Here is a 14,561-nt window from a genome sequence, read left to right on the forward strand (position 1 = left end):
GAAACTGCAGCCTAGTCTGAAAGACCCCAATATCCCCCACCAAACCCACCCCCATCCCTGGTTCCCGTGCATGACAGTATGTGAAGCAGACTGGTCCAGTTTGTCTCACAACCCATTCAGCTCTCATACACATTAATGAGCATTGGAACGTATCTCAGCCCAACCAATCCCACTGTCCAGCCCACATTCATACTGGCAGGTGCCATCACTTGTTTAGCCGGAACTGCCTCCAGCCCTGCTTCTCTTGCTCAGCAGTGGGAGCTGCAGTCCATCAGAGAGTTCCCCACAAGTTCCCTACTAGACCCACTCCCAGCGCTGGATCTTGTACCATATAGGTAGTTCTATGGTCTAGTCTGACAAGATTTGCCCCAAGTTCCATTACCTGCTAGCTGATGCTGTAGCAAAGCCCAGCTAGCCTTTGGTTCATGCATGCACCAGTGGATATGGTTGCTTAGCCCATCCTGGCTCTCCCCCAACTCAGCTCACATGTAGGCCAATGGGCTTTGTAGTCCTGCCCAGCCTACTCTGCCTCCAAGAACCAGCTCTCATACTCACCAGCGGGAGCAGTGGCCCAGTAATAGAGCCTCTACAGCTCCACTGCTGGGCTCACTTCCCATCCCGGGTCTTATGTATGCTGATGGGAGCTGTGGCCCAGACTGGCATGGCTTGCCTACCTTAGCATTCATCAGTGGCTGCTGTAGCCTGACTTGCCCCAGCCTGCCCCCAGTTCCAGCTCATCTAATAGGTGCTGCAGCCTAGCCCAGCCTAGCTAGACCCAAGTCCCAGCCCTAATATAAACTGGCTATTGTTTGGCCCAACCCAGCTTGTCTTGCAACCCATCCTGGTTTCACATCGGCCAGTGAGTGCTGTGAACTGGCACGGCCTGGCCCACTATCTGGCCTGACCTGTGCTGCTCCCAGCCTTGATTCTTTTGCTCACCTGCAGGAACTGCATCCTGACAAAGCAGGTGCATTTGATTTGGCCAACCTCCTGTTCAAGCAGGTGCAGTGGCCTTGCCCTAGCAACCCACACCCATTTAGGCTCTTATCGTTGTATTCTTCAACCCATACCTTCCTGGCCCACCCCCAGACCCAACTCTCACATGGTTCAGCAGGTGCAGAGATCTAGTTCAGCCTGTCCTACATGCACTCTGGCTTTTATGAGCACCAGCAGGTGCTCTCACACGGTTCATCAGGTATAGAGACCTAGCTCAGCCCTGTCCTATACACACTCCGGCTCTTGTGAGCACCAGCAGTTGCTGCAGGCTTGCCCAATCTGGCACATCACAGAACCATTCCATACCCCCAAACAATTAAACTTCTAGCATCTAACATCAAGGCAGTAGAAGGACTACTTTTTTTCTGGAGCTCCAGGGAGTATCAAGTTCATTGCTTCCCCCCTGGTTTACGGATGCTTCCTGCATTCTGTGGCTCATGGCCCTTCACAGCTCATCACTACAACTCCCACTCGTGTGTGTGCATCTCCTCTTCTGACACTCATTCTCTTGTCTCCTGCTGACCTGGATCCTTCTGGTTACAGAATCCAACAACTGTGTTTGATTGTTATTCCTGGGATTGTTCCCTTACTCTGAGATGCTCATTACCTATGATGTTAATGTGGTGAGATAAAGAGAGTATTGACTTGCTTGTAGAAGAGATATTCCAGAGAAGGTTTTTAAATGATGTGATACCTGGATAAGAGGGAGGCCCCAGTATCCCACAGATAGGCTGCAGGTGAGCAAACCTGCTGTTGTGGAGGAAGAGGCTTTGCCAGCTATTGCCAGCTGAATCCTTGACCTTCCATGTTGTGGGACAGAGTCTTATGAAAGTTGCAAATGAGTTATAGCTTGTCAATGCCTCCACTGCCTTCTGGAGTTATCAATATTTGCAAATTCTTTAAAATTCTAGAAGGCTGTAGTATCTGCCCCAGGGTGAATGGTCCAGGGAAGGAGATGGTAGGACAGGAACCACTGCTGCAGACATGTTTACTGTTTAGAGTAGAGAAAGCACCAAGTTGGACAAAGGCTGGAATTGAGGCATATGGGCCCATGGCTGGGCAAAGAGTACTAGGAACTTTTCCAGAAGAAGAAAAGTGCCCTAGGACTGATATCAGCAATTTAGGGGTAGAGCCCACCCTCTTGGACCACTGTTCCGAAACTGACCCATTTGGTAGAATTATTTGACTATTCAAAGGGGAAGGTAGCTGTGGAGGCGAGGCCAGATTGTTTCAATGATATGGCCTACACTCCTGTGTACCAGGCTTTGCCCTAGAACTGTGAACAAACTAGATGGAATCGCTATCAGCTGTGGCCATGTAAGGTAAATAGACAGTAAGGAAATACAGATGGCCCACAGAGCCTTGGGACACTAGTTCCAGGACCCCTCCCAGATACCAAAACCCAGGCGCTCAGGTCCTTTCATAAAGTGATACAGTGTTTGCTTAGAACTTACACCTATCTTTCTGATTCTATTTTAGCTTGTCATCACTGTAAAATGTGGCAGGCTAGTTTGGAGCACAAGAGGTTTATTTATTTTTTGATTGTATCAGCATGGTACAAACTCTCTTGCTTTATGGCCACAGCAATGGTAGGAAAGTGAGCATGAGAAAATGCTCAAATAGGAAGCTGAGTGAGACTAGAAGGGGGGGCATGAGCAAGTGTTTACAGCAATACTTTCACAAGGACTGAATAGGGCCCCTTCAGAAACACCTCTAAGAGGGCTCACCCCCAATTGATCTAGCAACCTCCCATCAGATCACCTTAAAAAATGATTTATTTATTTTTATTGGAAAGGCAGATATACAAAGAGAAGGAGAGACAGAAAGATCTTCCATCTGATGGTTCACTCCCCAAGTTACTGCAATGGCTGGAGCTGAGCCAATCTGAAGCTAGGAGCCAGGAGCTTCTTCTGGGTCACCCACGCTGGTGCAGGGTCCCAAGGCTTTGGGTCGTCCTCAACTGCTTTCCCAGGCCACAAGCAGGGAGCTAGATGGGAAGCAGGGCCGCTGGGATTAGAATCGACACCCATATGGGATCCCAGCGCGTGCAAGGTGAGGACTTTAACCACTACGCTATCGCGTCGGACCCCAGATCACCTTTAAAAAAAACTGTTGTGTTTTAAAATTTTTTTTATTTTGTTTTATTATAGTTTCATAGGCACTGTGATTACCCACCCTCCTTCCAAATTCCCTCCCCTCCCCATGACTTGCCCTCTAGTTTTACAATGGGTGTCTTTCATGAACATTCATAAGTCCATCCTGCTGCCATTGAAGTGTCTCCCGACAATGTAGGCATGGACAGTGTTGGAGAGTCTAGCATCCTACTGTCAGGATATTGTCAGCTATTTCACTGGGAGTCCATCCTTGTTCTGTATGTGTAGAGACATACTGCCCTCTGTCTCCACCACTGAACATATCCGCTTCCGCTACACTTCCATTATGCATCTCCTTAAATACAGAGCCAGTGTACACATCCACAACATGAAGATAATGAACAGCAAAAAAATACCAATGCATTGTTAGAGGAGTGAAAAAGAATATCAAGAACCTTCATATAGGAATAGATGCTAGCGCATGACCCATGTGGTGCTAAAGAAATTATAATAAAAACCAGAGCATCATTACTCATGAGATGTAGCGATAACAGTGATAAAAGGGACATTAACAATCTCAGATGTTTACAAGCAATCAGTCTCTAATGGATGTTCGATTAATCACAAGAATTTATTGAGAAAGATGTGAACAGCTAGGAAGTGCGAAATGGAAGAGTTCACAGGAAAAATAATTAGATTGACACTATAAAACTGCAAATTGAAACAAGAAAGAGCCATTCTCTGAGAAGATGTGCAAAACATGCCATAACCATGTTAGTGTTGAGTATCACCAAGGCATCATCTCTTAAAATTAGATATAAGTCTACCTTCATTCCTTACTAGAAATGCATGTTGTTGATTTTCCTTGATTCCTGGTAGCCTTGTCTCTGTTATATCCTTTGATGCTGCAAAGTACATAGGGGTGCACATTGCTTTCTCATGTACCAGGCCCTTTGGATTATATTCCTAGAAGTGGGATTGCTGGGTCATATGGTAGGTGAATTTTCAATTGCGTAAGTATTCTCCATACCAATTTCTACAGTGGCTGCACCAGCCTGCAATCCCACCAGCAGTTGAGTAGGGTTCCTTTTCCCCACATCCTCAGCAGCAGGTGTTGTTGGTGCTTTTCTGTATGTGGGCCATTCTTACTGGAGTTAAGTAGAACATCACTGTTGCTTTTATTTGAATTTCTGTTATTGCTAGGAAGCTTGAACTTTTTTCCACATGTCTGTTAGCCATCTGAATTTGTTCCTTTGAAAGGTGTCTGCTCATTTCCTTCACCCATTTATTGACTGGTTGGTTTGTTTTGTTGTTATTGTTATTCTCAAGTTTTTTGTATGTTCTGGATATTAACCCCCCTATCTGCTGTGTAGTGTGCAAAGATTTTCTCCCACCCTGTTGGTTGCTCTTTTAGTTTGCTGATTGTGTTCCTTTGCTGTGCAGAAGCTTTTTAGTTTGATTCAGTCCCATTTGTTTATTTTGATCTTGATTGCTATTTTTTTGATGATTTTTCTAGGAAGTCTTTGCACCTATATCTTGTAGAATATTTCCTACATTTTTTTCTAAAAGTTTGATGGTTTCTGGGTGTAGGTTTAGATCCTTTACCCATTTAGATTTGATCTTTGGGAATGGTGCAAGATGAGGATCTTGTTTTTCAGTTCTGCAGGCTGTTATCCAATTGTCCTATTTATTGAAGACGCCTTCTTTTTTTCCTGGGTTGTTTTCTGTTCTCTTGTTGACGATTAGATGCCTGTACATGTGTGGGCTCCCTTCTGATGTTTCTGTTCTACTCCATTGGTCTTCTACTAAGTTTCTGCACCAGTACCAGGCTGTTTTGATTACTACTAGCCTATAATATGTCCAAAGGTCAGGCCACCTCTTAAAAGTTCCATATCATCAATGAGCAATGCCACCTGGGGAATAGACCTCTGGCACATGGACCCTTGAGAGTAAGCAACATTCAAATCACAGCGATCTATATCCTTGAAATTAGCCCTGGTTTACTTATAATATCTAACATATAGTTGGTGCTGTGGAAGCAGCTGTTGCATCATTTTGTTTAGGTAATAATGACCATAGATGCCTGTATATTTTTGGTATAGGTGCAATGATTAAAAATGGGTTTAATCCATTTTTAGTTGGATCTGTAGATGCAAATCGCACAAATGCAGAGGGATACCTGCAAATAAAAACAGAAGATGAGTATAGCAGACAATGGAGACCATGAAATGAGACCCACTTCCTTCATCCTTTACTTTGCTACTGAGGAACTCTGCCTCCTGTTTCTCTTTATCTGTGATACATGTCTCAGTTAACCTGAATCAGGCAATTTTCATCTTTTAAAATCTAACTTCTTCCTCCGGCACAATGTTTTCAAGGTTCATATGTGATGTAACATATATCAGCTCTTCTTTCCTTTGAAATAATATTCCATTATGTTTTGTTCATGTATTCATCTCATGATGGATATCTGGGTTATTTCCACCTATTAACTATTGTGAATGAACACATGTAATATATTCATTCCTTGTTTTCAGTATTGTGAATGAATATTTACAGAATGTCAAGTTTTCAATATTCTAGACATATGTAGGGTTGTCGAAGAGTTCATGGAATATGTGTACCATGAACATAATTAATGGATTTCTTAGTCCCCTAATATTTTTTTTTAAATCTAGTTTTCCACAGAGTTTTTGAAGTTTTCTCATATACCTGAGTAGAATTTCTGGATCATTTGGTAATTCTGGGTTTAACTTTTACAGGAACTGTTAACCTTTTTCTGCATATTACACTCCTGTCAGCAATGCACAAGAGCTCCAATTTCGCATCATCTTTGCCAATACTTGTTTTTTGGTTTGGATTATAGCTATGCCAGTAACTGGTTTCACACTGTGGTTTTGAGTCACATTTCTCAAATGACTTTTGGTCTTGAGTATGTTTTCATATGTTTCTTGGAAATTTGCCTATCTTCTTTGCAGAAATGTTTATTCAAGCCATTTGCCCATTTTTACATTCGGATGTTGGTCTTTGGTGGTTGAGTTATAGGAGCCTTTTGTATGTTCTGGATATTATGCATTTACAAGATATATGATTTGTAAATATTTTCTCTCATTCCGTGGGTTGCCTTTAAACATTTTTTTATAATGTCATTTGACACAAAAAAGTTTTAAGTTTTGGTGAAGTCTGATTTTTTTAGTTTTTCTTTTGGGCCTATGTTTGTGGTGTCAGCTCTAAGAATCCATTACCTAATCAGAGATTTGGAGACCTACCTCTATGTTTTCTTCCTATTCCCTTCACTTTTGATTGCTAAATTTTCATTTATAGTTTACCTGTCAATCACATCAACGGATGACATCAGAAACATGGATATTCAAGTCAGTATGTCATAAGTCATGGTGGTCAGCCTAAAGGGACTCACAGAATAGCGGACCAAGCAGAGCCTCAGTGGCTGTGTAACACATGTAGGAGGAACTTCATCTGTCCACCCTATTTGTGGAAATTGTTCATAATACTAAAATGATCTACCTTATTATATAAATGGTTCCTTACTTACACTAGAAGCTTCTTACTACTCAATGTTCAGAGTAGATGGAAACTGCTTCTTTACGTGTCTCTGCTTAGCAGATTAGGAGAGGTGAAGCCTGTGTCAGCCTTCTAAATGTGAGCAAGGAAAGTAGAAAACCAGACTATGGGATGCCAGAATTGGGGTGTTATCACCAGTGCTAGAATTGGCTTTTATGAGCCAACAAAATATGTCCATGATCCTTGTTCAGGGTGTCTAGGGCTGTCTTCCCAGGACCATTTTGCAGATTTCTTTCTTCCTCAAATATCTGATTTGTTTCTGCTTTAATCATCATTGTTTTGCTAAATTTTTGGAGGTGGAGCGTAGGGAATGAGAAGAATAAATCAAAGCTAGCAGGGCTAGTGCTTATCCTGAGTTCCTCTGGGCAGCCCCCAACTGATTCTTCTTACAGGTTTTACCAAATGGTTTTTCTTTTTATTCAACGTGTGTGTATATATTTATACACACACACATATATGTATACACACACACACACACGAAAAGGAGAGATGGGAGGAAAAAGATCCATTGCAAAAGGAATACTCTTTTTCTCATGGGAAAGAACTCTAAGTTGTACTTAGGGACTGAATGAAGTGGGGCTAATGAGTTCACCCTTGTAAAACACCGAAATTCTCCCAATCATACTAATTAAGGTACTTTTTGTCTTTCCTGTTGGTTTTAGCTTTGAAGATACTATGAAAATGGCATGCTGTGAAATTGAGGAGCCAAGTTTGGAAAAAAAAATGACGTAGTCTCTACTTGGCGATCAGCCTTGCCTTTGAATAGCGTTCTTCAGACAGTGGATTTCACACTTCTTTTTTATTATGGCCCACGTGCCTAGGTTGCGGATCATAGTTGTGCATTCCAATGGCTCCCTCTGGAGTTATGCAGTACACAATTATAAGCAAAGGCTGGATGTATACCAACACAACTAGAGATGAGCATATAGACCCCCCCAATATGTTCTTGCTTACAAACTGCATAAATATTCTTGTCAATCTACTTAGACTTTATATATTGATAGAACAAGGTTTTTTTTTGAAAAATGTAAAAACTAAAATGAATGACAGCCAGTGCAAATTACATTTGTGCCCTAATGGGTGGTGTTGCATACAACCTTAAGAGGATACTGGCCCAGGAGGCATTCACATAAGGATCTCTCATTCAGGCAGGATAGCCTGTTTCCAGGGCAAGGCTACTTCTTAGCAGTAGAGTGTTGAAAGATCTTACACCCTTTTTGCCAGGACCCAGTTTCATCTGCCTTCTGGTTTTCCATTTCAGAGTACACGGTCATTAATGAAGGCTGCCCTGGAGCTGAGTGGAACATCATGTGTCGGGAATGTTGTGAATATGATCAGATTGAGTGTGTCTGCCCCGGAAAGAAGGAAGTGGTGGGTTATACCATCCCTTGCTGTAGGAATGAGGAGAATGAGTGTGACTCCTGCCTGATTCACCCAGGTGAGTGTGAAATGGGACGCCGTAGGCTGCATTCCTGTTGTCTGAGATAGTTAATTGGAACAGGCTGAAAGCTGGAACGCTAGCAAGCAGCCATCAGAAAGCTGCAGTTGTTGTAAGAGAAATAGTTCATCTAATTCACATTACAGACAAAAGAATAAGGGGGATGGGTCATCATTTCAGTGTTTAAGATGTAAAGCCCTTAAACATGCCCTTAAACAAGCAAACTGTGTGCCTTTTCAACTACTGGGAATAGAAGAACTGAAATAAAGAAGACACACACTGGGGATGGTTTGTAGTACATTGGTTTAAACTGTTGCTTTTAATACTAGCTTCTCATTTTTTTTGGCCATTTCTTTTAGGAATTCATTTATTTTGTGAATTAGCTGTATAGCCTTTTTTGCCTAATTTTGTTATTAATTTTTAAGTTTCTTTATAAAATTTTTCGTAATTTATTTTTCATGAGAGGTTTGCTTCCTGGTTAACTCAGCTTCTGGATAACGCGTGGGAAGAGAGTAGAAAAAAGCGCCAATCCTTGGAGCCCTGCCACTCCTGTGGGAAACCAGGATGGAGTTTCTGACTCGTGGCTTCAAGCTTGGCCCAGCTTTGGCTACTGCAACCAATTGAGGGGTTAACCAACAGATAGAAGAATTCTGCCTCTGTTTCTGACTCTTTCTGTTACTCTGTTTTTCAAATAAATAATCTTCTAATAAAGAAAATACTCATGTTTAGAATCCCCAGGACTTACCATCTGTTGGGGAGAAGTAGAACAGGCAACTACGATGTAATGTAAGTACTGTGATCTAGAAGCATAGGGTACCATGGCAGCACAAATGGGAATGGGGTGAGGATCCAAAAGGAATGTCAGGTAAAATGTATTAAAGACCTGACCTTTTGTGCCCTAATCAACTATGTAAAGATTGTCAAAATAAAGTAATTTCAAAAAGAATGTATTAAAGAAGATGATGCCTGTGTTGAAGAGGGGAAGCAGTAAATTGGGAAGAGTACAGGGAATTTAGTAGAGAGCTGAAGCCACGGAGGATAGCACAGGCCAAGGCTCTTTGGCAAGTGAAGTAATAAGGTTTCAGGAATTATAAGCAGCTCCATCTGGCAAGAGGAAGTGTATAGGATTAAAAGAGAAAGAAAAGAAGGGAGAAGGAGCAAGAAGGATAATGAGGGAGAGGAGGTAGAAGAAGAGGAGGAGGAAGAGGATGAAGAATGGAAAAATGTATTCTCTGGTGGTTCTTTTCCCTTATGCCTGCAATAACCAGAACTGAATGAAAGCCATGGTGGGACCCAGGGAGGTGACTGGGACCCAAGTACATGAGCCAAAGCCATTACCTGCTCTTTCTCAGGATAAGCATTATCAGGACACTGGAATTGGAAACAGGGCTGGAATTCAAACCTAGGTGCTACAGTCAGGAATGTGGCATTGCAAGTGGCATCTTAGCTGCTGTACCAAATGTCCTCCCCAGAATACATTGCTTTGGATTTTTGCTAATCTTATTGGTGGATAGGGATGTCTTGGTATAGTTACTTCCCTAGGAGGATACTTAGTATTAAATTAGAAAATGAATTGCAGAAACTAAATGTACCATGTAGCATAGGTCCAACTTTTACAAAATGCACAGGGATGGTGTGGGCAGTTGGCACAGCAGCTTAAATCACTGTTGGTGGTATGCGCAGCGCATATCGCAGTGCCTGGTTTGAGTTCTACCTACTTTGTTTCCAGTCCACCCTCCTGTTACTGTGCATTCTGGGAGGCAGCAGATGGAGGGTCAAATCCTTGGGCTTCTGCCACCCATGTGGGAGACACAGATGGTTCCTGACCCCTGCCTTCAGTCAAGTACCATTCTGGCTTGACGCAGGCATTTGGGGAATAGACTAGAAGATGGAGCAATCTCTGTCTCCCTCTTTCTTTCTTTCTCTCTCTTTCTCGTTTTTTCTCTCTCTGCCTTTCAAATAAAAGAAACAAAATTGAAATACAGTGGGAGTTTTGCTATTTATTATTAAATTAGAAAATGATTTAGTACACTACAGGATATTTTTATGCGACCTGGAAACATTGGCTTGAATCTTGGTGGCTGTGGCATTTCCCTTGGGATGCGCAGCTTCTCCTCATGGCTCCAGCACTTTTTTTATCTCCCAAATGCCCTTGGCTGGGACAGAGCTTTGAGAGTGTACACAACTTCTCTCGCACGCATTCAGTTGGAACCTGCAAGTGTTTAACCTTATGCCTCCCTCCTTGGAAACATTACAGGTTGCACCATTTTTGAAAATTGCAAGAGCTGCCGGAATGGCTCGTGGGGGGGCACTCTGGACGACTTCTATGTGAAAGGATTCTACTGTGCGGAGTGTCGTGCAGGATGGTACGGAGGCGACTGCATGCGTAAGTAGACCCTCCAACTGTGCCGGCTCCAGGGCACACTATTTGAAAGCCTGAGCTTGCAGCTAAGGCTTATGTCCTTGGAAGCTGAGTTGTGTGCACAGCTTGTGGCCCGGGGCTTTCCAGGTAAGACTCTAAAAGCACAGAAGTGTCTCCATCTGTTGGGTATGGCCTGCAGACATCTGTTTGGAATGATTGGCCACTTCAGATTGTACTTGTATCTGTTCTTCAATGTCACTTGCTCCTAAATGAAGCCATGACATTTGGCACACAACATGCCTTGTGTTCTTTCTGGAAGTAGCTGCATGGTAGCAGTAAAAAAAAATGTTGCCAATAGTGCATTTTGCATATGAATTTTTTTTATTAATTACGTTGCATTATGTGACACAGTTTCATAGGCTCTGGGATTCCCCCAACCCCTCTTGCATATGAATTTTGGTTGGTCAATTCCTTGAATCTGAGTTAAGTTTCTGGAAGCCACTGCAGATATCCAGCATGCTGTGTGTCCCAGGAAAGGAATTTTTATTCCTGGGATCCACTTGATCTTAAAAAGTGACTTCATCTTTAGTAGAATAATTCCCCATGAGTTTCAAAGAGTGGAAATCTAGCTTCTCCTTGGTTTATGATTCCCCACTGCTGTACCTTGATAGCAGGACAATTTCCTCAGGAGAAGCTGTATCTGGAACAATGTTCGGACTGTTATAATTTCAGTAAGCCTGTTTTATATGCTTCTTATTTGAATCAGATGCAGTAAGGATGATCTCATGGCCTGAGAAATTTCACTCCTAAGAGCTGTAATACAAGTTTACAGAGATTGAGGTGGAATGTAATTGCTAGTCTTGGCCTGATCAACATGTAACGATATGCTACAGCGTGCAGACTCTCCAGCAAAGTGTAGGGCGGGTCTGCAGCTGAGGACTCAAACACCACACAGTAGACAAGAACCGTGTTGCCATTCAGGATGAACCCCTGGAGTTAAACGATCCAGGGTAGGGATCACTTTTAAAATGCTGGTCTTGGCTACAAATTTAAAACTCAAGTATCCTTGCAGGTGTTTTCTGTCAAATATGTTCTGGCAGATCGTGTTTCTGGTGGTTCTGCTGTCAGATTTAGCCCTAATCTTCCCTGCGTAGCTGTCCCCTGAAGATGGGACAGCATAGCAAGCAAGGCACAGGCTTTGGGATGCCAAACATAAAGTGTCTGCCGCTGCAGGGTGATCTTAAATGAGTCATCCAACCTTAATAACATCATTATTCTCTTTTAAAGACAGTAATAATGCTCCATACCTAACAGGACAATGTGAGGATTAAATGAGATGATGCTTGTGGAACACTTGGACAGAGCAGAAGCCAATCAAGGCTGTAAATATACCATTATCATTTTGTATGCTTCTCAATGGTTGGGTTGATAAGTAGCCTAGAGATAAAGCACTTTCAATACTAGGTAAGAAAAGCAGGGACTTGCAGAGCATCATAGCCTTGGATTTTGTGTTGGCCTTTGAAAGATATAAGGTCATTTTGGAGTTTTACCTTGCTTTGGGACACATGGAAGGTGCATAAATGGGGAAGGGAATGTCAAAAGGTTGGAAGGGTAGACAGAGTTCCATTGATATCTGGTATATTAGTAAGTTAAGGAAAGAAGTTAGATGTTATTTAAAGTGCAGTTTAAGCCAGCGAAGACTTGTGATCTCTGCTATGAAGCAAGTATTCTGAGAGCATGGGGAATAATTAATCACAGGGAGCCTGTCTTAGGGGAAGTTTCAGATAAGAGGTAATGGTTGAATAATGCCTTTGCTCAGGTATGGATAAAACAGAAAAAGAAGAGAGAACCAAAGGGGCAAGGTGTGCAAATGTGAGGTGTCTTCAGGGAGTCATGTGACATGAAGTGTAACCGGAACAAGGAGATGGCGTAAGGGGGTCATAGCGAGTGGTGAGACTGCGCAGGCAGGTCAGATAAGATTCTGAAAGGCCTGTGTGCCAGGACTCAGATTTGAGCTTCATTCTGAAGATGACGGATGATGTGCATCCAATGGATTACTCAGAGAAGTGGTCTTTGGAAGATAATTCCAACAGCATGGAGGGTGCATTAAAGTGGAATCAAGACCATTTCCAATGGCAGCAGTCAGAGGAGCCATGGATGGGGGAGGGGAGAAAAGATGTAAGAGAAGCGTACGGGAAGAAATGGCAGGACTCAATGACACGCTGAAGACAAGGCTGAATAACCTTTCCTCTTTTTTTTTTTTTTGCCACTGCACAGAAGTTGATGCTGTTAGGTGGATAAGAGAGAAGTTTTGTCACTTCTTGAGATACGTTAGACTTTGAGTATGTGTAAGAGACCCTGTAGCCATTTGTAAGTAGGTTTTTGATTGCAGTAGAACTTTGGGAGCATGTGATCTACATTCAGATGTGAGCTTAAATCCTTCAGGGAAATGAGAAGAAAGAAATGGATGGAGGAAACAGCAAAAACATAAAAGGAAAGCCAAAGAAAATTGGAAAGAAGATGAGAAAAGAACAGGAAGGGAGATGGGAGTTTGGTTTGGGGATCCAAGGGAAGAATGGTTCCAAAATAAGGCAGAAAGTTCAAGTGGGATAAATATCATGAAGAAGTTTTCGTATTTGAGTGCTAGCAGGTGACTCACGACCCTAACAGTCACAGTCCCAAGCATCTGTGCAGAAGAAGGGGGGGGATGGAGGCAAAGTGTATAGATGATTGTTTCCGCTGCCCTGCCTTCTTACGTCACCACGTGATCGCACTCTTCTGCGTGCCGTCATGCCACTGCAACCTCATATACCATGAGGTTGATCTGAGGCCAGTCTCACATCCTTGACCCTCCTGAACTATAAACTCAATTTACCCCTTTTCTTTATGAAGTACCCAGCCTTTTATGTTACTAGAGTAATGTATCAAAACCAAATAAGTAAATTTATAAACTGATGTGAGGAAAAGTGTCAGTGAGCTCAAGAACAAACATGAAAGTTAAAGGAGGGAGATTTTTGTATTTCTCTGCTAGGAAGGGAGGAGGGAAAGAATTTTTATTGCTAATATAAAGCAAGTTATTATTCCTTATATGGTTGGAACTACGCATCTTATATTAAGGATCTTGTTTTGCCCATAGAGTTGATCCTATGAAATGTGTAGTGCCATTTTATACATGCTGAAGCTGAGTTTCAGATATATGAAGTCACTTGCCTAAGACCAAAAACACTTAGAGATCCAACCCAAGGAAACCTAAGTCTGGGGTGGAGGTTCCCTATTCTGATTCTCAATCATAGTGCTATCCTGCCTCCCACTGGTGAACTCTTCCTCTGCTAGCTCTATTTTCTCTAGCAAGAGAATTCTAGGCTGAGTTTAGAGAAGAGGCTGGGTTCAAGATAGCCATACGAGAACCAAGCGAAGTAACCAGTGATCAGTTAAAATACGTCCAAATAAGAAGGAGGATTGAACTGAAGCTGCGGATCCTGTGTAGGTGATGCATTCGGAGCAGGTAGGCAATACCCAATGGCGGCATGGTGGCAGAGATGAGGAACACCAGCTGACGGTTGATGCATGACTTGGTGAAGGCCCGGCGGACTGGGGATCCAGGTTGGGAAATAATGGATGAGAATATTGTGTTCAGAGAACAGATTTTTAAAAGATTTAATTTTTATTGGAAAGGCAGATTTTTTTTTTTCAGAGAGAAGGAGATATAGAGACAGAGATCTTTATCCACTGCTTCACTCCCCCAAGTGGCTGCAACAGCTGGAGCTGAGTTGGTCTGAAGCCACATGCCAGGTGCTCCTCTCAGGTCTCCCAGTAGGGTTCAAGCTCCCAAAACTTTGAACCATCCTCTATCACTTTCCCAGGCCACAAGCAAGAAGCTGGATGGGAAGTGGAGCAGCTGGGATATGAACTGGTGCCCACATGGGATCCTGACACATGCAAGGTGAAGATTTAGCCACCGAGTCATCACACCAGACTCAGAGAATAGAATTTTTAAGTTGGAGTTTCAGAGGTGGTAGTGATAATATGTCATTTTTTCTGTGTAACAAAGACAATTGTTCATTCTTTATCATGAGTTTGTGAGCTGGCA

General features: G+C 42.7%; 1 protein-coding gene across 2 annotated transcripts in view; it reads left to right on the plus strand.

Moving 5' to 3' along the window:
- The window catches only part of PAMR1 (peptidase domain containing associated with muscle regeneration 1), a 78,680-nt gene that overhangs the window by 16,534 nt on the left and 47,585 nt on the right, over nucleotides 1-14,561 (plus strand). For both annotated transcript variants that reach the window (XM_004585403.3, XM_004585404.3), the window contains exons 2-3: nucleotides 7,933-8,109; nucleotides 10,367-10,495. In XM_004585403.3, coding sequence (XP_004585460.2) covers nucleotides 7,933-8,109; nucleotides 10,367-10,495 — 306 coding nt within the window. The remainder of the gene's footprint in view (nucleotides 1-7,932; nucleotides 8,110-10,366; nucleotides 10,496-14,561) is intronic.

The sequence above is a fragment of the Ochotona princeps genome, chromosome 4 (assembly GCF_030435755.1).
Source record: "Ochotona princeps isolate mOchPri1 chromosome 4, mOchPri1.hap1, whole genome shotgun sequence".
Classification (NCBI taxonomy): domain Eukaryota; kingdom Metazoa; phylum Chordata; class Mammalia; order Lagomorpha; family Ochotonidae; genus Ochotona; species Ochotona princeps.